At 36.3% G+C, this 25,801-nt stretch overlaps 1 protein-coding gene across 2 annotated transcripts in view; it reads right to left on the bottom strand.

Annotated features, from left to right (window-relative positions):
* GAS2 (growth arrest specific 2) overlaps positions 1–21,033 on the bottom strand; it is a 119,481-nt gene extending 98,448 nt beyond the window's left edge. Inside the window, exons 1-3 of one of the 2 annotated variants that reach the window (XM_065882565.1) lie at positions 20,749–21,033; positions 12,711–12,875; positions 2,244–2,365 (exon numbers count right to left, since the gene is read on the bottom strand). In XM_065882565.1, the coding sequence (XP_065738637.1) occupies positions 2,244–2,365; positions 12,711–12,855 (267 nt within the window). In that variant the 5' untranslated portion in view covers positions 12,856–12,875; positions 20,749–21,033. Of the gene's footprint in view, positions 1–2,243; positions 2,366–12,710; positions 12,876–20,748 lie in introns of those variants that run through there. The other variant, XM_065882564.1, reaches the window with a different exon arrangement.
* Positions 21,034–25,801: the final 4,768 nt, after the last annotated feature.

Below are 25,801 nucleotides of genomic sequence, written 5' to 3'. Positions count from 1 at the left end.
GCATAGATGCATAATTATTAATCCTATTTTAAAGATAAGAAAACTAAGGCTCAGACACATCCACTCAATAGATAATAAAACTAGAACCCAAGCAAAATGTGTTCAACATCAAAGCCTTTATGCAATAGACTAGTGCTTTGTGGGCTGTCTTACACTTGACAGTCTTATAATTCTCTTCAGGGATCTTAACTTCTGTTTTAAAAAGCAAAAGTTGACAAAATAAACAAAATCAGAAAACTGTGCCTTAGTAGAGTTGTTTATTCTTTGTTACTAGGAAGGATTCAAGATCTTAATATGGAGGCAATGAGCTCTCTTTCCTCAACAATAAATAATACAAACAGAGGTTGCAGGACCTATACAAGCATTATTAAGATAATGCTTTCAAAAATCTGGGCACAACCCTTTTTTTTCCCTCTGTTAATTATTTTAGAGTGAATTTTCTATGCAAATTGTCCTCCTACTATGCATTATGTTTTCTCATTAGTGAACTGAAGTAAAAGCCAGTTACATTACAATGGAGGACACAGCAGAAGAAAAATCAGTTTCCTAACAGTCCTAACATTGTCTGCATTTTCATAAGTGATCTCTTCGTGTCTAAGCTACGCATAGTGAACCAAAGTGAGAGAGAATTAGACTTGGAAAGAGGACGTCTACGTCAAGTTCTTGCTCTGTCACTTACTAGCTGCGTGATCGTTCATAAATCATTTAGTCTGCATCTAAATGCAGGAAAAAAAAAAATGAACTCAATGGTTCCCAAACATTGCTGCACATCAGATTCACCTGCAGAGCTTTTTAGACATCCCAATCCCCAGGTCCTTCTCCATGGGGATTAAATCAGAATGTTCAGGTAAAGGAGCCAGGCCTCATAGTTTTTAAAGATCTTCAGGTGCTTCCTCTGCACAGCAAGGTTTGGGAGCCAATGAGTTAATTAACATTTTCACAGAGCTTCTTTTATTTTTTAAATTAAAAAAAATTTTTTAAACATCTCTATTGGAGTATAATTGCTTTACAATGGTGTGTTAGTTTCTGCTTTATAACAAAGTGAATCAGCTATATGCATACATATATCCCCATATCCCCTCCCTCTTGTGTCTCCCTTCCACCTTCCCTATCCCACCCCTTTAGGTGGTCACAAAGCACCGAGCTGATCTCCCTGTGCTATGCGGCTGCTTCCCACTGGCTATCTATTTTACATTTGGTAGCGTATATATGTCCATGCCACTCTCTCACTTTGTCCCAGTTTACCCTTCCCCCTCCCCGTGTCCTCAAGTCCATTCTCTATGTCTGCGTCATTATTCCTGCCCTGCTTTTAAGATGGAAAAAAAAATGAAGAGGCTTTGTATGTTATGTAATACTTTACAGAGCAATATAAAATATTATCCCCAAACTAACTACAGCGCTATAAAAAGAAACCCATTGTTTCAGGGAGCTTTATCTTTTGTTTAGATTTTAGTTCAGTAATCATAAAGAAATTTGACATAAATAATAAGTTTTACTTTTTTGCCAGAGTTGCAGAAAGCTTAACAGCTTTTCCTTTTACTTTTAAGCTGTCTTCAACAATATTTTAACCTCATTTTTTCTTACCTCTTTTTCTTCTGTCTAAAATTAAGGAAAGTAAAAAAAAATAAAATTAAGAAAAGTGCCATCTACCTTGTTCCTTTCAAAAAATATCAAACACCACACTTTTATTATGTGTTTATAATAACCAGGAAAAATATTAGAACAATGTGCAGAAAGGAAATATGAGCAGTCAGAAAGAAAATAATTTGTTCAAAGTTACTTAGTACTTAAGTACTTAATACTTAATACTACTTACTTAAAAAGAGCAAAATATTACACACTCCAGATATTTTGTTCCAGTATTCAGTCTTAATCTATCTGGAAACAAAGACCTAGTAAGTAAATCTTTCTTGGCCAGATTTTGTTCGTTGCGTGATGACATAAGTTATTTCTCTGTTAAAATTTTAATCAATATATCAGATCCAACCAGTTTATATACAGCATTTGTTTTGTATTAATACCATCAACTTCCATAACCTTCTATTTAATTAGACTTACTGAAAGGATTATGTAATTAGAGTGCAAACAACACGTTACCTAATTAAAAAGCACCCTCTGTGTTTCATTGTTAATAGAGTACTTAATGCATCCATTCACAACAAAATCCTCAAACTCAATTCATAAGCTACTACAAATGTAATCCACCATCTGACAGTGACTGATTTTGCCTTGGGATCTTTTACCTTGGCGGGCTTGTTAGCATCCATGCTCTCTTTGAATTTCTCCTGCACAGTTTCTACAAGTTGACAGAGCAAGGCACCATTATCCAATTTTTCCATAAAAGTTTCTGCCGTAATCTCCTTCCCTGAAATAACAAAAAGAAGCATTATAAAAACACAATCATTCCCGAACCCAAATGTGACATTCATGGCAACATATGCAGTTTTTATCACCAAAATTCCAATTCTAGCTGAGTTACATATCTGAGATAGGAAATCACTGGAAAGAATGGTTTCTTTGGAATTTTACATTTTTCAGTTACTTTGGCCTGTAAGGCAAGAGCCTAAAGCAAAACTGGTATTTTGTGTTGTGTATACGTCTTTCATCACAAGAACTCCATAGCTCCCCTTTAATATAAAATAGAGCCATAGTATATCAAAAATCAACCACCACTGGCAATTTTAAGAGTGTGGCCAATGCATAAAACCACATCTCTATGGGCTCCCCTGGTGGCGCAGTGGTTGAGAATCTGCCTGCCAATGCAGGGGACACGGGTTCGAGTCCTGGTCTGGGAAGATCCCGCACGCCGCGGAGCAACTAGGCCCGTGAGCCACAACTACTGAGCCTGCGCGTCTGGAGCCTGTGCTCCGCGACAAGAAAGGCTGCGACAGTGAGAGGCCCGCGCACCGCGATGAAGAGTGGCCCCCGCTCGCCGCAACTAAAGAAAGCCCTCGCACAGAAGGGAAGACCCAACACAGCCAAAAATAAATAAAATTTAAAAACAAAAAAACACATCTCTAAATTCCATTGAGTTTGTTTTCCTGATGAAGATAATACAGGTAAAATTAATGCAAGTAAGAAACTCTCTATAAGAAAACGCTGCCCCTCTAACCACTCCTCCCCTTCCTGATGCAGTGCTTGAACTGTGGAATTATTAGGTTCAGATCTCTCTCCTTTTTTTTTTTGTCTCCTCACAACCACTCACAGCTTCAATTACTGCTCTTATGAACATGATTCACAGTTGTCCATCCCTGCCATTTTATTGGTTAAAAGTTATTTTTCTTCTTTCTTATATGCTCCCAAAGTATATTTTCTTTCTTCTTTTTTTTCTTTTACTTTGTAACAGCTTTATTGGGATATAATTCACACCCCTTACAATTCACCTCTTTCAAGTGCATAATTCAATGACTTTTAGTATATTCACAGAGTTGTGCAATTACCACCACAGTCAATGTTAGTACATTTTTATCACTCCCCAAAGAAACTGTACCCTTTAACTATCACTCCCTATGGCTCCATTCCCCACCCCACTAGGCTCTATAAAATCATTAATTTCTTTTTTGTATGTTCCTCAAAACTCCTTTCCCTAAGCTCTCTCCTTTTCCTGGTGTTGTAATTCTCTGTTTCAGAATATTTTATTTCCCTGTCTTAATTTCCTATAACTTATTAGTCACAAGTCCTGTAGATTCATGCTTCCTTCTGTTTCTAGAACCATAATCTTAATTTAAAAATTTCATGGGGGCTTCCCTGGTGGCGCAGTGGTTGAGAGTCCGCCTGCCGATGCAGGGGACACGGGTTCGTGCCCTGGTCCGGGAAGATCCCACATGCCGCGGAGCGGCTGGAGCCATGAGCCATGGCCGCTGAGCCTGCACGTCCGGAGCCTGTGCTCCGCAACGGGAGAGGCCACAACAGTGAGAGGCCCGCGTACCGCAAAAAAAAAAAAAAAAAAAAAAAAAAAAAAAAAAAAATTCATGGTCTGATACCTAAACTCTAGCAGCAAGAACAATGGTTAGTCCTCGTATCCTCAACGTCTGCCTCCAGGAACATACCATAAGCACTGCTAAAATTAATATTGCTAAACACCACCCTCACTGAGCCAATCTTCATCTTTACTGCATAGTCCCTAATCTTCTCCTCTACGTAAAAGATGAAACAAACCCGCTTTAACCCAATATCCAAAGTCCTCTCATATGCCACTAATCCACCTTTCTATTCTACCTTGCTTACACCCTGCTCCTTGGTCTGCACCCTGCCTTCCTAGTTCCATGGGCAGATCTTCCCGTTTCCACTCCCATGCCTTGGTCCAGGCATGGCCCCTTCCTATAACAGCCCCCTATCTTCTATCTGCCTGGCCACATTCTACTTTCCCTTTAATCAGAAAACCAGAAAGAGATTCTCCCAGTGTACATCAATCTCCTTCTTATATGGTCATACTCAGGAGTATCACTCACTCTGGCACTCATCAAACTTCTTCTGTGGCTAATAACATGCTTTGTACAAAGTTCCTGTCATCACTAGTACATTAGAAACCTCTTGAGGTATATTGTTTTGTGTGTGTGTTACTACAGAGGTAAGCATAATGTTACTTACATAGAAGGTACCTAGTAAAACATGTTCAGTGAGTACGTGAATTGACAAATGAAGAAACAAACTCTTGGAAAACTTTGAGAAAATGTTGGGTATTATTTCCGTGAAAAGTAGTTGTTAAAGCAAAAAGAAAAAAAGGAGGTATTTTAAAGTTTTATACTGAGAGTCATAGGATTACCTTTTATCTTAAGAAAAATGCATGCAGCTCAATTCCATGAACACTTAAGATAAATGTAAACCAACTGGAACAACAGATATACTACTGCCTTAAAGTTAAACTCTAATATATTTGGTTTTTAAGAAACATCTGTTTGAAATGATTTTTTTACAGTTTGGGGGGAAGGGCAGGTGAAGGAGGAAAAAGAATTACTTTTTTTATGTTCTTTTTTTCCCTACTGGATAGTTCACATTTTAGCCCTCAGTTAGGATAATGACTTCTGCAGGTGGCAAAACATCAGTAGCTCTAAGTACTCACCACAGAGGTAGCCTATACAGAGCTATTAGTATTTCAAAATTGTATGCAGCTCAACTCAATTAAGGAATGAAAGTAATAGTCTCAAGATACAAAAAAGCCAGCACAACAGAATTTGTATTATGCATTCACCATATTGGCTTGCATTTTCTAATGATAATAAGAAAGTTATTTACAAACAAGCATAAAAATAAATATTAGAAATATTTTTTAAATTATCAATTACATTTCAAGGTAAGGAAGGTAAACTTTACCTAAACTGTTGAATGATTCCTTTATAAATTACTTATAAGATTTTCTACATTTGGAAGAGGTCTTTAGGTATTATTTCATTAAGCTACTTGAAAATTTAAAGATTCTCTTCATAATGTCAAGTGATGAGATGCTTACAATAAATTTACAAGAACTTGTAAATTATAAAAAGAAAAATGGCTTTCATTAAAAAGTCATTAGCAATTTACCAAAAGGAATGATTTTTACTTTTTCTGCATTATACCTGAACAATTTTTTGTTATCCTCCTTTTCATGAATACTTGAGGAATTTAACATTGAACATCTGTACCTAATGAAAAATATATTAGGTCTCAGCTTTCAATTCTGTATATTTTATAGCTCCAAAAGGTAGGATTTTTTTTTTTTTTTGGCTAAAGCAGACACTATTACATACTTTATGGTTGAAATGTACTGACTCAAATGAAGGAAAAATGCAAGACAGAGAATTTTTTTTAAACCTTCATATGTAACATTTTCCATCCAATGATTAAGAATCATAAAATATACATTTTAAATGTACTGTATAATTTTAAGAAATCAGTTATAATCCTTATATGGGGTGATATATTATCATACTCTTTATTCTATTAATATTACCAAAAGTATATAAAAAACTGAATATAAAGTTGGCTGAATTTAATCATGACGAATCCATCAGAATAGGCTATGAATTACTAATTACAGTTTCTCAAGGAAAAGCTATACACAGTTCAATCTCTGTCAGACAGAACCAGATCTTCTTTAATATAAATTGTGTAGCTGGTTTGAGACATTAGACTATAAATGCTAGAAACAGTAGGATTCTAGTAGCATAGAATCATTTCTTCCCCAATCCCATCTTTCCACGTTTTTGGTATATTTAGTGAAAGAAGGGGCAATGAACAGACACAATTAAATCACCTTGGAATGCCGACACATACTGGGTTGTCTTTATTATTGACTTGAAGGTCAACCCAAAATAGCCAAGTCTAGAAAGAATATCTTTACTTACTGGGTTCATAATTGTGAACTTAGATCTTCACATCATCAATTCAGTCATGATTTGCCAGTAGACAGAGATCAGGTGGTTTGGTTAAATATTGTGGTTAGTCATTTCCTCTTAAAATATGAGGACACAATGATATGAAATAATCGTGTACCTGAAATATTTTGTCAGGTAACTAAAATCAACACACATACTTGTACATACAAGTGCATTCCTCCCAGAAATGTAGGCTTGCCATAATTTCCATAAAGATTATCCCTTTTATCTTCTATTTTGCTAGGAAAGAATGTTTTCCTCCTAGTAAGTTAGCAGTACTACACTCAGTTTCCTAATAATATATAATATCTAATAATGATATTTAACATTTGAGTTCTTACTATATGCCAAGCACTTTACATGTATTCATGTTTTTAATATTTTTACAAAACTGCGAAGTGAGTGCTTCTATTATATCCATTTTACAGATGATGAAATTGATGTATTTAGGTTAAATAACTTGCTTAAGCTCACACAGTGAATCTGGCTCTTTAACCCAAGAAGTCTAGGTTTAGAGTCTGTTTTTAGCCACCACTCTTAGTTAGTTAAATCAATATTTGCTGGATACACAAATGACTATTATCCATAACAGTGCATTCTCTCGAATGCAGTTGTCTTTTTCTTTTTAGAAAATCTACAGATTTTTTCTCTCTAGAAACTCCTTCAGAAAAAAACAAAACAGTGTAGGGCTGAAGACAGTGGTGCTGAGAAATGAAGAGCAAGCCACCTTGCTGATGATTGGAGAATGACCGAGAATAGCATTCAGGCATGCTCTGTTATGTAGCCTGATTCATTGCATAAGAAAACTAGTATATTTTATCTATAAGGGTGATCTAGATATGATCAAACTCTACTCCAATCTCCACTGTACCTCTCAATCACAGTCTATTTCTCCAATTAGAGAACTCGAAGCAACTCATCTGCTATCTTAACTCAAATCAGTCAGTGTTTTAAGACAGAAATATAAATGTTGTGAGATAGGAAATGATTGATTATATCCAGAAACCCTAGATCAGCACCTGCTCCACACTGATTCAGAGTCTACCCTGTATTTGTATCAACAAAAGACAAAGTCGGTTCTGTTGGAAAAGTTGGGTAAAAAACATTAGGGTTTAACTGCTCTGAAAGGTGTCAATTTGTGAACATAGACTTGATTCTTTAAACTTTTGAACTAGCAGAAGACACCACCTTTCCTAAGAAATTTTTATTGACTACATCAAGAATATGAGAAGTCTGCAGGACAAGTATCCAGTAAAAGGACTTTAAGAAAAGAGAAAAGAGAGCTGTGCCAAACTCATTAGACAGCAGCAACTCCAGTAAATAGGTGCTTAACTTTCTAATGCTAAAAATAGGTTTTTTCAGAAATAACTGAAATAAGGAAAACATTACCTATTGATCATACTACGCATATAACAACTGAATTTTCCTTTATGTAGGAAAGTCAGAGAAAGGGACAATCATCGTAACATCAACTGTCATAATGCATTTCTAAATATGAGTAAAATCAATTTAGCTTAACTTGATTTGTAATACATTTTTTGATTTATTCAAATTCCCTGCATAATCCAAACACATATGCCTACATCTTAACGATCTAAAATCCTTAAGAGCAGTATCAATTTCTGTGATGCTTAACAAACTACAATCTTTTCTCAAAATTATACTCCCATGTGATTCATGCAGTGTTATTAAACAAATACTAATTGAAGATAAAGGTCATTTTCAAATGATTAAAGAAACAAAATAAATAACCAATCTCAGAACATCTATGTTAGTGTATTCATTTCAAAATTAAACCAACAACAGTCTTCAATAGTCTTTCAACAATCATGAAATCTGTAGAATGCACCTCATCTATCTGAATGATGGGTAGTTGCTATAATCTGGGACTGTTAGTTTAATTACATGCTGTTTATTCAAAGTAACAAGTTTTTCTCCAAGACTTATTTGTATAATCATTTGATGTTCAAATATGCCCTAAGGACATAGTTAATTAACAAATGAGCAATAGCTAGTTCATGAACAAAAATAACAAAACAGAAAGCCTAAAATAAAAATTAAATGTGTATATTTAATGTATAGCAGGGGACAATGGCCAGAGAAATGTTTTAGAGGCAAGATTCTCTTGATTCAGGTTTCTTTTGCTGTCTTTTCTGAGTGTTGGTCATAAAACTCCATAGTGTCAAGTATTATCAATAGAAAACATACTTGGACTACAAAGATATGTAAGTAGTCAGTAAATATCACAGGATGAGTTTCTCATGAATCAGACTGGTATGCTACCACATAAACAAATCCCAACCATCATGACAATTTATTTAACTCAACTGGTTAACTTATAAAATAGTTTTTTATATTCTAATATATAAATTTTAGTTAGTCTAAAAATTTGCTATTGCAAATTTGCTATTGCTGCTTTAATTTTATGCTGAGGAATCTAAAGCGCTATTATTGTTACCGATTAAGTAAGTATGTAGTACTTGAAAATTACAGTATTATGCCTTCATATTTGGCAAGAATGTGAATATTGGTCTATGAACCAATGAAATAATTTTCTTTTCTATCAAATAATTTTTATCCACCAAAAAACCTGAATGCAAAGTGAGCGTTCTTTAAAAAAATTCCACCTTTCAATTGACATTTTATATGTAGGATCAGAAATATCTGAATTTAGAATATCATTACTACTTTTTTTGAAAGGAAAAAAAGTTACATTTTAGTCAAGTATTGCTAGAAGGAAATAGGAAATCTTTCCACAAGTAAGGTCCACACTACAATGGCAAAGTCTAGTTAGAAGCTTTAATTTAGTATGTGAATTTCCACCTCACCAAAAAATTCAGATACTTTATCTAGAGACCAGATCAACTTTGAAACTACCTTCAAGATATCTCTAACCTTCAAGTAGATAAAAATGGAGAATTGAATTAGAGCTGTATAATATAAATTTGCAAATATTTCTGAGGCAACAAAATGACCAGTAAGAATTTTAAAATTTACTTTAATGACTCCGTTTCTAAAATACGTGAATACTAAATGTATCTATTATGTGTAGTAAAAATATCTTGTCACATAGCCATACATTTTTTCTCTCTTCCTTATTATCACCATTCTAGTACATAACATATTTTCTTACCTCTGAATGTTTTACCACTTTAAATAACCTCAAGCTATTGGTCTACTTTCCAAGTTACCATGAGGACATTTACTTGAAATCTATCATCTACCTACTTTTATGAATTCAAGTTAACAGAAAGTGGCACTTTACTATATTTTAAGATTCTTTTAAGATTTCTTTTCTGAGAAAATTTCACAAGCCATCAGTTGCTTCTGTGTTACCAATAACTGGCATTAAGAACATTAGCCTTTTTATTCTTTAAAAGAAAGATTATTCATTTACGTAAACTGTTTTCTCCTTGTTTATACATATTGATGATTTCAAACTGGGTCTCAAGAGATGGATTTCTTGGAAACTTAGACTTTTGGAACTGGAATGGACATTAGAGATCATCTACTCCAACCCCTTCATTTTATGGTTGAGGACACTGAGCCCAGAAAAGATAGCTGAGTGACTTTGGGCAAGTTTACCAAGTGAGAGAGCCAGAATCAGAAGCCAGGTCTCCTGACACCAGTTAGGAGCCAGGTCTCCTGACTTTTAGTCCAAGGATATTTCCATTACACATACACTGACTCTCTATTCTTTGAGGCTGTCTTGGGGCTTCTCACACTGCTCAAGCTACTTTGTAAATGATCACATTCACCAAATAAAATGCTTTTGATGACAAGTCATGGGACCTTGGAACACACCTGTGTAATCAGGCTATACTCATAATCATGATTTCCCCCTGCCTGGAACATCTCAGGGACTCCTCGTTGAGCATGCAATAAATTATAAGCTCCTCAACACAGTATTCAAAGCAGTACACGCTCTAGCCCCAACAAATCTCATGAAAGTCTCCCCCTCTTGATCCACACTGTTGACACTAGCCTTTGTTCAGTTCTTCTAAGGCGCCAAACTCCTTCCTATCCCGCACATGCCATTCTTTCCACACAGGCTTTTTTCCCCACGCTTTGTCTGGCTAGCTATTAATTATTCTTCAGATCTCAGTTTTAAATATAAGACTCCTTAAAAATGATTTCCCCAAGCCCTCTGATCATTTGCCCCATTCCCACCTCTTGTTTTTACATTTTTATTGCAACCTATATCTTTTAGTGTTTATACCAAGTCCAATTAATGAATTATTTATTCAGTCACTTATTTATACTAATTTCTTGTTCAATCTACTCCAAGCTCTATAAGAACAGGCACTCTGTCTATTCTTAGTCACCACTCTACCCTCTAGCACTTAGCAGACTGAGACACAGTAAACACAATAGCTAGTATATTTACTATAACTAGTTGATTACTATGTGCCAGACCTTGTTCTAAAGCTGATGATCTTACCTGATGCTCCAACATCCCATGAGGTTGGTACTAGTATTATATGTATTTCACAGATGACGAAACTCAGGCACAGTGCATTCAGAAAATTGCCCGGTATCACAGAGCTAGTAAGTGATGGAACTGAGATTTGAATTCAAGCATTCTGATTCCAGAGTCCATTTTATTCAAATAATTATTATGCTGATGTACACTCAAATATTTGTTGAATAAATGAATGAACTTACCCACCAAATCAAATTAATCATATCACTGAACTATATGAATGGAATAACACCACCACATACAGAGTTATGATATTTCAGGCACTAAGTAGTATACATATTTTAATTATTTAATCTCACAGCAACCCTACTGTCATTACCACTTCATAGATGAGGAAACTAAAGAACAGAGAGATTAAATAACTTGCCCAAGATCATATTGCCAGTTAAGTGGCACATCTGGTGTTCAAACACAGGCAGTTCATTCCAAGTCTGTGCCTTAACTTCTATACTGCCATGCTGTGACAGCCCATATCTGAAAACAGCTCAAAGTTAATAAAATACTAATATAACAATAATTAGTGAACACACAAAAGAGGGAGGAAACCCATCTGTTTAGGCTAAATTGACATCCTCTATATAATGGAGATAAATAAAAATGCTCTTCCCTTGTATAAATGAAAGGTAGCCCTTCCTTCTGGTGGATATCACTCCATAGCACAGTGAAGGGTCTTTCTGGGGAGTGATGGATGTGAAGGATGCCTTCTGCATTTCTTCTCTTACCCTTTAACTGGGCTCCCTTGCAAAGGGCACCACCTGCATTTCCATATGCGGTAGCCCTGGTTAGACTACATAGAATTGTCAAAAGCATGTGCACACAGTAAGGAAAAAGGAAAGATCTAACTCTAGGATAAAGGCTTAAAAAATGCAAAAGGAATGTAAAAATCCAGAGCCATGGTGAGCAAAAAGAAAAATCTTGCTCAAATGTGCTAAAACCTTGTCAAACCTTGCTAAAATTACAGATGCACTATGCTCTTCACTAAACTCTTCAGTTTCAGCAGCTAGAAAGTGATGATAACAACACTTACCTTGAAGGAATCCTTTCAATAATAAAATAATATTGGTGAAATCCTTTCTGTAAATGATAAAGCACCATGCAAATTCTATGTTTACTAAATATTCAAATCTTATAGACTCTATAAGGATCCTTTTTTCAGGTCTTAAAACAATTTTGTTCTCTGTGAAAAATTACTAGTGAAAAAGCATTGCTTTATATGATGATCCTTTGAACGTATGATTCCACTTTGCATATGGCTGAAATTGTATACACTGAATATGCCAGCACAACAGAAACAAAAAAAGAGGCAGCCTTAGCATGAGGTAGCATTTTTCTCTAAGATCGTCCTTTTGGAAGAATACTTAAACACAAAAGTGTAATGAAAAGAAAAATTTGAGTTCAAGGTTGGATGACTCCAGTCAGCTCATTTGGACAAAGGAGAGATGTTATTGTTCCAGAGTTCGGGTATTCAGCAGTTTTAGAAGGTGTGCTATAAAAGTAGGGCAACGAAATCTAGCTTTAGAAGCCAGATCTCACAGACTGTGGCCCGTGTACAGTGTCAAAAGAATAGGCCAAACTGGTCAGTGGCATGAAAGAAAAGTAAAAATAAATCAGATCAGCAAGGGTGTAGATGAAATAAGCAATTTGACCACACAGTTACAATGCATGATATTGGAATTACGAAGCACAGTTAATGTGAGAGACACTGGGAAATTCATTTAAATTCTCTATACGCTTCAGGTCTCCCAGATGCAAAATGCAAATAATGAAAGTCTTTCTCTCTAAAGTGGTGTCATATGCTTAGGAGAAGGACACTACATGAGCAGGGAGAATAAACCTGTTATCTTTGATGACAAAATGAGATCTTATAACCTTACCTAACAGATTGGTTAACCACAAGGCCAGATCTTCTTTCATCGGTAGCAAATTAGCTTCATGTCTGCTGGCCAGCCACTGGCTATACTGATGCATATCAGAGAGGCCAGGTCCACTGCGTACCTTTGGGCTCAGAGCAGTGCACATTATTTATCCACTTGTAATACCTGTTTTGGAAACAAAAGAGCAATTGCTTTTTATACAGACTTCTCTTGTTAAAATCTCACCGCCAATGACACAGTAAGGAACAGGATCTGTGGAAGTTTGGATGACAAGTCAGGTTATTAATTATTAAACCCCCATGAAACACTGTTTGCTTTACTTGTACTGGCCCTGTCACTTTTGACCAACTACTTGGTAGGAAGCAGCAGGTGTCAAAGGTCAAACAGAAAAATCAAACAGTAAGCTCTCTGCTTGTGTAAAACATCATATTTGAAAAAACGACAGTTTCTAAGGAAAGAAATTCTACTTATTCAAAAACAATAAGAAGTGGTTGATTAAAATTTTGGTATCCAAATTGTAAACTCCCATTGTTTGGGTTAATTTTTGAAGCCATCGATTTCCACAGAATTTTAGGACTGAATACTAGCAATGACAGTATTTGCAAAATTTCTTATAAACATATGACCACTACTCTTAAAACTATTACCTATGAGATTAAGCACAGCCCTTGGTTCTTTGCAGATGGCCAAGTAATCATGCACTTATACTTTAGAGAATTGGGTGGGACATGGGGGAGTGCATCCTTTTAGAGTCCCTACTACACTTCTCTTATTTTACAATTAATGAAAACAAAACCAAAGAGGAAGGGTGACTCAACCAAGATCATATAGCTAGATCACGGCAGAGTCAGGCTTGAACTTGGGTCTTTATTCTAAGACCATTACTGCTTTCAGAATGACACATTTTACAAAATAGTGTCATCAGGAACCCACGTTATAACCCAGGAATTACACCGTAATTCTAATAAATATTGTCACAGGTTTTCTTTTGTCATACTTTGTACCTTCTCACTTCGTATGTTTTGCATACTAGGGTTTGTTTGTATTCATGTTTAGCAAAGAAGTAATTACATTACATATCTTATATCTACACAGTAAGGGATGATTTCACTAACCTATGAGTAACACAGTCTTCTATGTGGGTTGCAGAAAAGATGTATGAATATATACTTGGCCTTAAATGTAGTACTATTGTATGCATTATTTATAGGACCTAAGACTACAGATGTAATATTGGAGCAGGAAGGTAATAAACTCATAAGTTTATGTGTAGAACTCCATTCTGTATGCAAATAGTGACTATAAAATAACCAAATGCATTATGACTGAATGAAATGAAAATGAAAATGTTTACAAATGACAAAAAGTAAGATTTATATGATATAATGGGGTTTTCAGCTATATTTATTACTAATGGTATTTTAAGTTCACCTGTGTAAGTTGTATATACCCTTGTCAGTTTTATCATTTGAAACGTTACATAGCATTCTTTTCCAATTAATCTCAAACTCTAATTCTCTTAGCCTAGGTTAATTTTTGTCTTTTAAAGACAGCTTTTAAACAAAATAAGACATTGGTGTTCAGAAAACTGTAAAATGCGACAGTCTCACAAACATTTTGCTGTAGCATTAGAAAAGACTGCTGGGAGCATGGTTAAACACCTAAAAAGTGTCATAAATATATAATTTAAAAGCACAGACAATTTAATTTCCAGAGAAATTATGCTTTGAAGTAATTTTTGCAGAAAAAAATTACTGTAAGTTTTCTTTGAAAACACCTTCCATAAATCTCTGTATATCTAGTCATCTAAAGTAATAACTAGTGAAAATGTGAAACATTTTAATATACCTTGTCATATGCTACTAAGTTGTCATTACAGGGACCAGAAGATCACAACCGTCTATTTTCTTTTGCAGTTAATCATGACATTATTCATATAAAGTCCTAAAGATTCTCCAAACCCTGTGACTAAACCAGAAGGCTAAAACATTTTTTGCCCCAGTTCTTTAAAAAATAGGTCTAACCCCAGGAAAACAAAACATTTCCCAGTAGTTGGTTAGGATTCCTACAGGCTAGCTAGCCTCAGAAACAAACATTTAAGTAATAATACATTTAAGCACATGATTCATACATTTAAATAACTAATTGAAATCTTAAAAGGGTTACCTCTAAAATGCCTTTCTTCTCAAGACACAATATCTCCCGCTACTTTCCTGAAAGTGAGATGTGGTAGTTCAGTAACTTTACCTACATCCTATTATGTTCTCTGCAACTTCCATTTAAGCATCAGAGTCCTATTTTGCTTTGTAAAAGCAAGAAGACACCTCAGATTCGTAAGCTCATTGTCCAGCAAAGAATTCATCAAGGGATAGTTTACAGTAAGCCTAATGGCATGTAACAGTTTCAGTGAGCCAGAGGGACACAATCTGTCCCCTCAATGCTTCTAAACAGTGAAGTTTTTATTTTCCTTGACAGTGGCACATTTATTTCTCATGTAGTCTGTCCTGTATTTTGCCAGAAATGTAATTTAAACTATCTTCTAATATTTACAGATGATCATTAAGTTAAAACAATAAGAATAACTAAGCAATGTTTGTTACTCTGCTTTGTATATAATCAAAATTATATGTAAAGTGAAAAAAAAGAAAGAACAGAGTTATGTTTTCCCAGGAGGCAAAGGTAGGAGAAAGAAGGCTTAGTGGGTAATTAGCATCTGATAGAAGTTAAACAATGAAACACATGCCAAATATGTAGACACCTAAGTCACTGTCATAGATAGGGACTCTTCTGTTTAAATCCCTTTTGAAAAAAATTAGGATTTTGATCCAAATTCTTCTGATCCTTTTTTCACATTTTAAATCACCATCAAACTTGGGATGACTCTATGGTTTAGCTGAAAGTCATTACATGGTGGTCTTGGATTTAAATATAGCTGAGATATGAATAGAAAAGATGAAAATGGACCCAGCTAGCCGGATCAAAATTTGGAGTGTGAATTACCCCATGTTGAAGCAGTTTCCAAATGAAATGATTAAATTGCAGTGAACAAAGGTCAAATAAATTTATATTACCCAGATAAAAAGATCACTACAGGATTATAAACCTTTTATAATTTTCAACAAATGTTTAATCCATCTGAATGAGTTGAATTAGATCACAAAGAACAAATTACAAGACAAAGGTCATTTTTGATCTTTTGAATTCATTCAAACATTTTCGAAAACCACCAGAGATACCAAGGGGTAGCTTTTAAGACAGGAAATGAAATGATACACTGACTTGAAGAAAAAAAATAGGTTTTGGAGAAAGAGAAACTTCTTTTTTTGTATAACATATCTAAATACTGAAAGATGTTACTATTAAAATTCATACAACCTAAATATTTAAAAAGCTTGATAAGTAACTTCAGTAATTACTAAGCAAAGCCAATCGCTTTGAAAAAAAGGAGTAAGGATTCAAATGCTTATATGCCTTCTTTAGACTATGGCTTCTCCAAGCTTTATGGGTCTATCTAAAAATGGATAACTCAACCCTCAGGATTTGGAATTCAGAAAAATAAAACTTAAAGGGAAAAACATGCAGAAACTTAATACAGAATTCTTCAAAGAATGTGTGTGCGTGTATTTTTTTCTTTCTTTCCATAGAAGTGATTCTGGAATAACCATTATGAATATGATGAGACTTGAACCAGCCCAGGGGAAGAAGAAAAAATTAATGACTCCATAAGTACAATATCACATGTTTTAAAGATTCTGTTTAGTCTGTTGTTCCAGAATCCCAGTTGAAGACATAGTTTTGACTCTGAGGAAAAAGTATTCTTTTTCACCACCTAGAGGTGTGCTTCGATTATGACCAAGATGGTTTCTGGTTTATCTCTAGTCTTTGTTGCCATATTATAAAAAAAGTATCGCAATATTGCATGGAAAATAAATTGGAAAGACAGAAATATAAGAATAAAATGATAAACATTATATCACTACTGTCTGATATGAAATTCTGCTAAGAAGTGTGATTAATAGAATATTAGAGCTGGAATCAGGAGTCCTGGGGTCAAATACTGGCTCTACTACCTGGCCATTTAGTAGCTGTTCTATCCTAGTTATATGACTTTTTCTCTTTGTACTTGAGTTCTCCAGTATGTATAATGGAGGTTAACACCTCACATATACGTGTGAAGATGAAATATTCGTGTCAGTATTTGGCATATATTTTATATTCAACAAACACTAGCTAAATTGAAATCATCACCATAGGAAATATGCAAAAATAAAGCTTCCACTGACTTATTTTAAAAAGAAAAGAAATTCTGTAACAAAAATAGGAATATTTTGTAGAACTCTAGATAACTAAGAAATGGCAAAGGCCAGGGGGAGAAATGAAAACAGATAAAGAATTGATGAAATAAAACCATAAATAATGGAAAATCCCAAGTTTTCTTCATATTGAGAGGGATGAAACTCCCAGGATGATGAGTGAAATGCTGAACTCCAAGATGGGTAGTTTACATGTTTTTAAAAACAAATTTTGGTAACATACTATACTTCATTTTGACATCAAAGACTCATAAGCTATTAAGAAAGGGGAATGCCAGGCCTCTCAAAATAAATGTGAAAGGATGTCACCACACCCTTCCCCCCCACAAAGTCACCTAAACAGTGGCCATTTAAAACAGAGTGCTAATGAACCCACAGTCAAGGGTCCCTTCACTAAAGGCCACCTTTGTTCTGATTTAGAGCATCGACCTCCCCTCTGTCTAGTCAGTTTTGTGTGCTATGGGTGTGAAACTAAGAAAACAAAGTTTATAGGCCAATAACACTGTCTTTTACAATTAAAAAAAAATAAAAACACCTTAAGCCAAACACCCTTCCATAATCTGGAAGGAGAAAATGCTATCTTTCAAACTAGACTCAAAGAATTAACAACCAAGGATAGCTCTAGATGGCTCTTTCACCATTCTGAGTCCTTTACGCCTATGTGATTCACTTTGGCTGGCCAATAATATATCTACAAAGCTATATATTCTCAACCAATGTCATGAATGTAAAATCTTAACCTAAGAATCTGAACAGAAAATAAAAGTCCAAAATGTAATCAGAAAGGTAATTCTAGATCTTGTAAATGGACCTCCGCTTCTGGCTAAGGGGAGCAGCTTGTCTGAAATTAAAAAGCGCCAAATGTAAAGGCAAAATGACATTCGTTACTAGTTTTTCTAATTATATAATAAAATCTTTAAACTCAAATGGACCTTAGAAGATTTACCAGCCAAATTTCTGGTTATTAATAAGGGACTGGAAGCCTAAGGCATTTTGGCCAAAGTAACAAGTCTAGTTAGTCATTAAAAGTACCCTACTCAGCCCTTTTGGTGCCCAAACTCAAGGAATGCTAACTCTCTTCCAGGAATCTTTTTCTTATCTTGCAGCCCCATGATGATTTGTCTTGAACCAAATGATGGTATACCTACAATAATAATTCCTTCTCAAATCATGACCAAAATATTAAGACTGAGTGGGAACTAATTTCTTATATTTTCTTGGCATTAGAGATTTTTAAGTTTTTTTTTTTTAATTATACTAAAGTATTCTTCCAAACAATTTAGCTCAGGTTTCTGGACCCCTACCAGATTAATTTCAAACTTAATTTGAATAGAAAATCACCTGAAAGTCATTCATCGATTAGGATGTTTGAGGACTTACATCAAAATTTAACCTAAGTTGATTAAGTAAATCTTAATTCATAAGATGTTGTTGTGTGTGTGTCCATGTGTGTGTTGTTTGCAATAAAAAGATTTCTGTTCTACGTAACTATAGTGTAGTTGAGAGCTAGCAGAGTTCTACATTCTGTTGAATATATATGTACTCTGATGTAAGGGGAGAGCATTAGCAAAAACTCAGTTGCTTTGACTCTGAAAACATTTAGGACAGAAAAATTACACAAGCATCTTACTCTCTTTGCCAAGAGAGATTTTCTACCTTTACTCCAATTCTTTTCTCTAGTCAGAAAACACTGAGTGGAAAATCTTGATAGTCGTCCAGGAGAAATTAAAAGAAACAGCGGGATCTCTGTGCCACCATATCAAAACCACAAAGATACCAAAATTACCTTAATATCAGCTCCAGGTTTAACAACTCCCTCTGCAAACAAACTGTTAGAGCCTCATTATTTGGTTTCAACCAAGGTAACTTTGGCCTTCCAAAGGCTCCCGAAGGCTATAAATATAAAGCAGGCTTGCAGGCTTGAAGCAAAATTCTAAAATTATGCATAACATACTTAGGATTAATATAAGACCTGACATTCTTCCACACCTGCAAGTTTAACTAAAATTTCTTACCAAGATACTAGGACACTCAGTGGCAATCACAGTACCTTTTGCACCAGATGAAATAAATTTTGCCTTGTGAGTTTATTTCCCAGCAAAGCACAGTCCACATCACAAAAGTATGGTGTGTAACACTAAAATGAAGAACTAAGCCCCAAGTTCAGTAGCACACAGGCTGAAATACAAGCTACCTTTCCCTTTCAGAGCCCACTCAGGGAGCTGTGTACTAAAGCTGCAAGGTGCATTGCAAAGGCTGCCTGTCCCACGCCTCAGATATCTGTCCCTTACCTTGTCTTAGGCACTGAGAACCAAGATGCCCATGCTGGAGAGGACTGCCACAGTCACCACCTCCTCCTCCACAGTTAGGGGGGAGCATTCCTCGAGAAGGAACTCATTGATCAATTTCAAAGACAGGCTGGGCAAACCAGATCCAGCTGGAGTTAATCAGCGTCCACACTGCTAAGATGTTGGGGAAGAAAACCAGTGAGCAGAGGCCTCCTCAGCCTTGTCTCTATGAATCTCAGGGGATAGTTGAGGAGAAAAGGTGGATTTCCTCTGCCTGGCTGGCACCTCCGACCTGTCTGAGCCTTTATTTAACACTAGGAGGCCTAATGGGTGTTCCTGTGCACATGCAGATCTTATTTCCTGGGCATAAGATCTCCCATAGTTGATCTAGCTTTGTAGGAGAGGGTGCTTGGGGAGAGGGAGGAGTTTACAAGAGAGACAGTAAAGTTTTGCAAACTTTTCACTGTAAGAGGATGAAGATGAAGAAGGTGGGAGAGAGGAAAGGTTTTGATTTCCAAAAAGGTTAACTGGAGGAAAGTGGACAATCCCCCCCACACACCCCAATTGTACTGAAAGGTAGAAAACAGAATCTGTTAACCCCTGCTTTTGCTTCCCCTCTATTCATGACAGTAGAAACTTCGGATGTCTGGACTAGGCTAATGGCAATTTATTAGGCTGATAGAATTTAATCTTGCCAGAATCGTTAATGCCTCCAAAGCCAAGTTGGCTCCTGTGCTCCCCAAATAATTTCAGATTCCAAAACCTTGCTCTTTGGATGAGAAGAACAATACCAGGCAAAAAAAATCGCCCCAAAGGGGGTTGATTCATAGGCTAGCCTAGCGTTTGTTTATTCACGTAGCAAAAGCTCGACTCTGTCAAACTCATCAGGGGAAGACAGCATCACCCCAAATCACGCGTGTCGTGCTCTTTCTCCCCCTCCCGGCCTCCTTGACTCAAGTAAAGCAATAAGGATCAATCCATTAAGACCATCCCCTCTCCGCTTTCCTCTCCTCAGTAAGGGACAACGCTGAGCATGCAGACAGAGACCCTTCTGCACGAAATGCATATGTGTGTCTTTACAATCGTTGTGCTAATGAGAAATCCTCACTCCTGTCCCCGGTTGGCTGAGCCGCCCCAGCGGGTTTCTTCGTTGCGGCGGTCATTTGGACTGTTCCACAATAGGGATGAGGAACACATGGTCGCTTCCAGGGAGTCAGAGAGTCACCCACTGCAGTGACCACACACCGAGCGCCACAGCCCGTCCGGCTGTCCGAGGCTCTCCACCCTTCCCAGCCGCGTGCCCGACGTTACTGGCAACGACGGCCCCCCTCCCCTGCCGCCAGCCGTGCAGCAGAGGCCGGGGCTCCGCAAGCCGGGCTGCAGAGCGCTCACGCCGCGGCAACGGCGGCGGAGAGCGGGGCCCGCCCGCCTGCTCACCCCCGCGTCCGGAGCTGGGCTGCTGGCGGCTCTCAGGGGCACCGGGGCTCCCGGCTCGGCTCCTGCAGCGTCTCGGGGCCGGCCCCCTCCCGGCGCGGGTCCTGCGGCAGCCGCTCTCCGCACCCCACCAGCCCGGCGGCAGCGGCAGCAGCTCCAGCCGCGCTGCCCCTCTTCATACTTCTCTGATGGCTCCTCTCGGTGCTGTTTGGGAAAACGATTTTTTCCCCCTGCCAGAAACAGATTTCCTACATTTCATCAGTCCACATAGACCGAGCGGAAGTAAAATGCTTACTTTTTCTGGTGGACAGCAAACGCAATTGACACTGATTTAACCTTCAAACGGGGAGAGATTGTATTACAAGCCCTTGGCAGCAATTCCGAGGTTGGGGGCCAAGCTCCAGCCCCCTCCCGGTCCCCCAAACACTAACCTAAAGGGCGGGGGGAGAGGGGTGGGGAGGGGATCATATTTAACTCGGAGGTTTTAACAAAGTCAGTGGCTTTAGCACAATATTAAAATTGGGTGTTGGGAAAGTTTTGCTTTCCTGGTCAGTGATTTTGCAGACTCGGAGGCATGAGCTTGCCAGTAACTTTGGTCACTCTTCGTTAAAATTGAACAATTTGATTTCTTACAACTCCCTTTAAATATCAGACTTTAGAAGAGGCTGTATTTCACGGCTGTTTTCGCTTTACAAAAGGAAATACAGTTCCACCCTTCCTTCTCTCAGCCTCAGCTCAGTATTATGTTGAATGTCATAGACAATTTTCTCCAACTGTTGTTTATTAGGGTATGTATTCTGAGACGAAAAGTCTCCCCATGAAGCAGACAGATGTTCAAGTGTCTGCTTCACCTCTAACAGACATGTGACCTCTTGCTGAGTGTCCTAATCGCCTCAGGTTACTACTTTCCGTGGAGTGTAGGTGAAAATGATCATACTTTTTTGTTGTTGTCGTTTCCATGTTCATCAGTTTCACAAGCATTTCTATCCAATGATTGTGTGGCACAGGTATTCTAGTCCTCTCTTGGATATCATGTGTAAGATGGTGAACAATGTACCAACACACCCAGCCCAGCCTCCCCCCCACCCCCCCAAAAAATAGTAACTACCTGTGGATGGGTAATAGCAAAGTGATGTGGGTAATTTTAGATATAACTGAAAAAAATGCATTTTGTACTTATTATTGCTTTCATCTGGAAATGGTTATTTGCTCTAAAACAGCTAGAAACTGCATCAGTTCTTTGGTTGTAGTAGCCGTACAAATAATGAAGAAGGGAAGAAAACAGATGGAAAAGTTTGCTGGCGCTGAACTCCAAGCTTTTTATTTTAATTCAGTTGGGTACTGCAGTTAGCTCCATATTCCTCCTTAGGCTTCCTGGAAGAAAGGGAAAAGAGCCATTCCTCATTTTAAGGAGAAACAGCATTATAAAAAGGCCTATCTTACTGCTTAGATATACATCAACGAGAACAACAAAACATGCAGAACAGGCTACTGGTGAATTTGAGCAATCATTCTGATAATAAAAGTTTTCAAAATTTAACCAGATAGATCTGAGTGCTACTACAGGCCCAACAAAGAACTCTTAGTTTCTGAACTTATAAAATTTAAGTAAAATCAAACATCCTTGATAATTCTTCATGATCAAAATATCACCAGCCAATAAATGTTAATTTCAATATCTTCAGGGTATAAGAGTTCAAAAAGTTTAACACCTAGATAGTGTTCAAAAGCTCATAGTCTCCTCTTCTTTCTGTATAAATAAATATTCTTGTCACATTATTCAATATTGACATTATAAAAAGCAAAGTGTAAAGACAATATTTTTGTTGATTAAGGGACAATGTTAAACCCAGTTTGGGAAAATAAGGAGGCTTCCAGAAGCTTTGGGAGAACATAATCATTCAAATTACTCCATTACTTTCATGCCCCTTTCTTCCAGGTATTTTTAATTTTAAATTCTGCCTTATATTAGATCCTCTTTCCTTTTTAGCAAAAGCCAAAAGGATAATACTAGGAGAAATATGTATTTTCTCCCTTAGCACCTATGAGTTGTGCTGAGTATTCTTTTGGTGACAAAAGAGAAGTAATACAAAAGATTTCTGAAGAGGCAGCAAAGTAGTGTTTTCATTTAAATTTTTTTCAGCATTTGTAACAATTTCCATTTGATCTTTATTTTGTGTTTTTGAAAATTAAATTTGTACTTATGTATTCCAATCAGTCACTTATAAAAATTTGTCAGAAAATCTTTTCATCCAAGAATTTTCTTGCCTTGGTCTCAACCTAAACATATTTGTCTTAGGAAACCATAGTGCAACTGACTCAATGATAACCTCCCTGATGTGAGGTGAAGGAAGCGAATGCCTCACCTAATGGGGTGAAAAATGTCTAAATACATTCTTGAAACATAATGGCATAAAAAGGAAAAGTCAAGCCAAATTTAAAGAAAACATAGTATTGTTTTCCTTTTTAAGTTATCACAGTTTTGAAGACTTCATATTAAGAATTCCTAGGTTACTACGTTTTCCAGTGTTCTAAACCTTCAACATTGTCTTCAATATGAACTGTGCCTTTTTCTAAATGTATATATATATGTGTGTGTATATATACATATATGTTTAAAATGAGCAATAAAAGTATTTTTTTCCTCATTTATAGGTTAGCCTCTCCTCACCCCTCACCCCTCACCCCCCACTCATGGAAATAATATAAACGCACTTACTCTGAAAAGTGGGACAAACCTTCAATAGATGATGGAGATTATCAGGAATTTTGAAATAAATAATGTGGGAAGAGACACTAGATTAAAGTAAAATAAATTTCCAAGGGTGACCAAGACATTCTTATATCCCTAAATAGCTTTGAAAGGGCACTTAAAGATGGCAAGTGATAGCTTTAGAAGCAAGTGAGAAAAATGATACAGAAAGCAGCATGAAGACATGTAATAGTGCTGAAGAAATGCATAAAGCAATGTAATAAGTGAAAACATTTATTTATGTTTTATTGAAATAGTTTATCAGTGATGTAAAATATGTTGATATTTCCCTACCTAGCTAGCATCTTGGCCCATGATACAGGCCTTCAGTTGACTTACACTGAAATAAATTTTTTTAAATCTCATAAGGCAAACAAAATGGATTTTATAAGTCCTAGTATGGAAATTAAAAATACTGTTAGGGATAAAAAGTCAATGCTATTACTTTTTATCAGTATTCACGTATAAAACTACAAAGAATGAATTAAATGGGAGAAGTTTCACGGGAAAAGTTCAAGATATACTCTCAGTTTGATATGCAACTTTAAAAAATCTATTGCTTTACTCTCAACGGAGAACTTTAAACTTTAAAAGTACAACACAACAGTAGCACAGGTATCTGTTCCCTACTGGGAAGACGTATATTTTTGCAAACTGTGTGTTATATATGAGCATATGTCTTCTAATTTTTATACAGGGGATAGATTGAAATCATTTTATGAAATATGCCATCTATCTTGTCTAGTTTTAAAATATCCTATGAAATATATCCTGCTATGTGATTTTTCTTGTGTAGGTTGGAGTCGTGTTTTTTATTTTTCCAAATATTTGTGTGGCTTGTTTCAAAATCTTTTATTAAAATATCATGCCATCCTAATTGCAAGAAGCTCGAACTTAATATGAATGTTTAAGATAAAATATTTTTACTTTTATAACCTTCTCTTTCTTTTACACGACTGTCATCTCCAGTATCTAAAATACCATTGAGCATAGAGTAGGCACTCAATAAATAATTGTTGAATGAACAAATGACCATTATAGAAGAAGCCAATCTCTTAGGAAGCTTACTGCTAATTGGTTAGATTTTTATATATTGTCTTTAATTTAATAGTTTGGAACTTGGAATAGAAAAATAATGTTAAAATAACATTATAAATGATGGTTTCATCCCCAAGTTAGAATAATTTCATCTGGTTAAATGCAACTAGAGTTCAGTAAAACAGATGCTTGCCTGTGTGCCAGGCTTATAAATGAGGTCAGTCTGTGTCACTTGTCACTCCATTAAAAATCAAGGTTGACTTGAACTTAAGGTTTAATCATAACCAATACTATGAGTGCAATGAAAAGTAATAGAAAATATTACTACTTCAGTGGCTTTCAAACTTTTTTTATTGTGACCCACAATAAGAAATACATTATGGAACAGACACATAAAAACACACTCAGACACACAACCAAAACATGTTTCACAAAACAGTACTTACCTTCCTCAGTTAAGGCACTCTGTTATTTTTCTGTTTGGCTTTATTCTAGTCTTTTCTATGCCATTCAGTTGAAAAGAAATGTTGTTGGGGAATTGCTAAATTTATTTCAAAGCCCACAATTTGAAAGAGAAATCTGACTTAGAAACTAAGCTAAGGAGAAGATCCATCAAAATTGAGGTAGGGCATCAATGAACAGATGGTTTCATTATAAAGAACAAAACAGACGTGCATATATATTCTCAGAGGTAGATGATGTGATGTCCGTCACAATATCCCAAACATTGTACACCTCATAGTTCCATGTCTTTGCTCATGCTGACTTGAATGATCTTCACCTTTAACTTTCTCCCTTTGAAGAAATCAGATTCATTCTCCCAGGACCAGCTTAATCGTCATCCTCTTTGTGGTTCTCTTGATCTCCCTGACAAAATATTGCTGTGCCTCTGGGTCCAGTGCTCTGGGAATTTTTCCATTTCTTTTATATCTCATTTAGGACATAGTATCACAATTATTTTCGTATGCATATATCTCCTCTACTAAACTGTGAGTCCCTGGAAAGGAACAAGTTACCTATCAAGTGCTCAGCACAGCACCAAACCCAAGAGTGTTGAATGACTGAATGAGTAAATAAGTGAACCATAAAACCACTGAATATCTAAAAGGGAAAAATCGGGTGTCACTGGGTGATGGGACAGATACAGGAAGGAAGGACTATGCCCATCAAAATGGAACTAAATGGAAATTCCTCTGTAAAGATGGCACCAGCTATTAATTTTGCATCATTGTGAATAGAAAAATTTACATTATAGGTGAAATTTTA

The sequence above is a fragment of the Phocoena phocoena genome, chromosome 8, assembly GCF_963924675.1.
Source record: "Phocoena phocoena chromosome 8, mPhoPho1.1, whole genome shotgun sequence".
NCBI classification, from domain to species: Eukaryota; Metazoa; Chordata; class Mammalia; order Artiodactyla; family Phocoenidae; genus Phocoena; species Phocoena phocoena.
Note: the sequence above shows the minus strand (reverse complement) of the source record. Positions and strands in the feature narration are given on the sequence as shown.